Here is a 3,042-nt window from a genome sequence, read left to right as displayed (position 1 = left end):
ACCACCACCTTTGAGGCTGCTGTTGCTGCAACTCTGCCCTGGGGAGAAGGGTTTGTTTTTTCTTTTTCTTTTTCCAGGGCTGATTTCACGCTCCAGCCCTCTGTAAACAAAACCCAAATAAAACCCCAGCAAAACAACAAAAAACCAGCCCTCTGTGCCTCTTGCCCAACTGCTGGGAAGCTTCTGTGAGCCCCCCCCCCCTCCTTGGGATGGCAGGGATTTAAAGGCAACACAAGGTCTGGCCATCTGTGTGTGTGTGTCCCCCCCTCCCCAAAACTCTTCCTTTGCCTTGGGCTGTTGCAGCCCCCATCAATCATCGTGGGGGGGGACAGAATAACACCAAGACACGGACATGAACGTGGGCAGAGCCATTTTAGTGCCACCCGGGATGGGGTGGGGGGGTTCAGACCCAGTTGGATGTGGGGCACCCTTACTTTTGGGGGTGCTGTGGGGCGATGCGTGGGGTTGCTCGTCCGGCACCCTCCAACCGCAGCAAAGTCAGGTGCTGGAGCACAAAAACCACCAGAGTGTCCCAAGCTTGGGCCACCACCTCGCGTCCTCGGGCCACCACGGTCCCCAGCAGCTCTGGCAGGGACCTGGCACTGCTGATGGCACGGCAGAGCTTGGCCACGCCACGCTGGGCTCCCCACGCTGCCTGCACCACGGTGTCCTGCACCCGCTGCACCAGCATCCGACCCACGGCCAGCACCCGTGGCACCGTGGGGGTCCCAGACCCCCTGGGCAGCCTCGCCCGGCAGCGGGGACAGGCCAAGTGTGGGCAGGGGGTGGCCTGCACCACGTTCCTGTGCCCCCACGGCTCCCGGCTCTCATGGAGTGGCCCCTCCAAGCTTTCTCGTACGGTCTCCATCTGGGGGAAAAAATGGCACCGTGGGTGTTGGGGGGTGGTCCCGGGCACCGTGGGGATCCCCCCCCCACCCCTCAAGCACCGTGAGTTGGTGGCTCTCACCAGGTCGAGGATGTGCTGGAGCTGGGTGAGGAGGTGGTGGGCGTCCAGCCGGTCCTGCCAGAGCTGCTGCACCAGGGCCAGGGTTTGGATCCTGACGTCCTCGGGGAGGGAGCTGAGGGGAAGGGGGTGTCTGGGCTGGACCCCCCCGGCCGAGTCTGAACCCGGCCCCTCTCCAGCCCTGTGCTCTGCGGGGAAAGAGGAGCTGCAGACACGGTGCTGGGGAGGGGGGGGAAGGGGGTCTTGGCCCCCCCCCACCAGCATCCTGGGGTAAGAGGGATGTGGGAACTCCAAGCAGCATCCCGTGGTGAAGGGGATGTGGGGACCCCCCCCCAGCAGAGTCCCTGGGTAAAAGGGGGAACGTGGGGACACCCAGCAGCATCTCAGGGTGAAGGGGGACTTGGGGACCCCCCCCAGCACCAGCCTGGGGCAGGGAAGACATAGGGACCTCCCCAGCAGCATCCCAGGGTGAGGGAGAACATGGGGAACCCCAGCAGCATCTCAGGGTGAAGGGGGACTTGGGGACCCCTCCAGCACCATCCTGGGGCAGGAGGGACATGGGGACCTCGCCAGCAGCATCTCAGGGTGAAGGGGGACTTGGGGACCCCTCCAGCACCATCCTGGGGCAGGAGGGACATGGGGACCTCGCCAGCAGCATCTCAGGGTGAAGGGGGACTTGGGGACCCCTCCAGCACCATCCTGGGGCAGGAGGGACATGGGGACCTCGCCAGCAGCATCTCAGGGTGAAGGGGGACTTGGGGACCCCTCCAGCACCATCCTGGGGCAGGAGGGACATGGGGACCTCGCCAGCAGCATCTCAGGGTGAAGGGGGACTTGGGGACCCCTCCAGCACCATCCTGGGGCAGGAGGGACATGGGGACCTCGCCAGCAGCATCTCAGGGTGAAGGGGGACTTGGGGACCCCTCCAGCACCATCCTGGGGCAGGAGGGACATGGGGACCTCGCCAGCAGCATCTCAGGGTGAAGGGGGACTTGGGGACCCCTCCAGCACCATCCTGGGGCAGGAGGGACATGGGGACCTCGCCAGCAGCATCTCAGGGTGAAGGGGGACTTGGGGACCCCTCCAGCACCATCCTGGGGCAGGAGGGACATGGGGACCTCGCCAGCAGCATCTCAGGGTGAAGGGGGACTTGGGGACCCCTCCAGCACCATCCTGGGGCAGGAGGGACATGGGGACCTCGCCAGCAGCATCTCAGGGTGAAGGGGGACTTGGGGACCCCTCCAGCACCATCCTGGGGCAGGAGGGACATGGGGACCTCGCCAGCAGCATCTCAGGGTGAAGGGGGACTTGGGGACCCCTCCAGCACCATCCTGGGGCAGGAGGGACATGGGGACCTCGCCAGCAGCATCTCAGGGTGAAGGGGGACTTGGGGACCCCTCCAGCACCATCCTGGGGCAGGAGGGACATGGGGACCTCGCCAGCAGCATCTCAGGGTGAAGGGGGACTTGGGGACCCCTCCAGCACCATCCTGGGGCAGGAGGGACATGGGGACCTCGCCAGCAGCATCTCAGGGTGAAGGGGGACTTGGGGACCCCTCCAGCACCATCCTGGGGCAGGAGAGACATGGGGACCTCGCCAGCAGCATCTCAGGGTGAGGGGGACATGGGGACCTCCCCAGCAGTGTCCCTGGGTGAGGGGGACATGGGGACCTCCCCAGCAGTGTCCCTGGGTGAGGGGAACGTGGGGACCCCCATCTCTGTGTAAGGGGAAAGTGGGGACCCCCCAGCAGCATCTCAGGGTGAAGGGGGACTTGGGGACCCCCCCCAGCACCAGCCTGGGGCAGGGGAGACATGGGGAACCCCAGCAGCATCCCAGGGTGAGGGAGAACATGGGGAACCCCAGCAGCATCTCAGGGTGAGGGGGACATGGGGAACCCCAGCAGCATCTCAGGGTGAAGGGGACATGGGGACCCCCATCTCTGTGTAAGGGGGAAGGTGGGGACCCCCAGCAACATCTCAGGGTGAAGGAGGACTTGGGGACCCCCCAGCAGCATCCTGGGGCAGGGGAGACATGGGGACCTCCCCAGCAGGATCTCAGGGTGAGGGGGACATGGGGAC

General features: G+C 65.5%; 1 protein-coding gene across 1 annotated transcript in view; it reads right to left on the bottom strand.

The window, feature by feature from the left end:
* Positions 1-373: 373 nt before the first annotated feature.
* LOC106892448 (perilipin-3-like) overlaps positions 374-3,042 on the bottom strand; it is a 3,805-nt gene continuing 1,136 nt past the window's right edge. The window contains exons 3-4 of the mRNA XM_014949660.1: positions 968-1,152; positions 374-868 (exon numbers count right to left, since the gene is read on the bottom strand). Coding sequence (XP_014805146.1) covers positions 431-868; positions 968-1,152 — 623 coding nt within the window. The 3' untranslated portion in view covers positions 374-430. The remainder of the gene's footprint in view (positions 869-967; positions 1,153-3,042) is intronic.

This window comes from Calidris pugnax, unplaced genomic scaffold (genome assembly GCF_001431845.1).
Source record: "Calidris pugnax isolate Ruff unplaced genomic scaffold, ASM143184v1 scaffold173, whole genome shotgun sequence".
Taxonomy (NCBI): domain Eukaryota; kingdom Metazoa; phylum Chordata; class Aves; order Charadriiformes; family Scolopacidae; genus Calidris; species Calidris pugnax.
The sequence above is the reverse complement of the archived record's forward strand: the minus strand, read 5'-3'. Positions and strand labels throughout refer to the sequence as shown.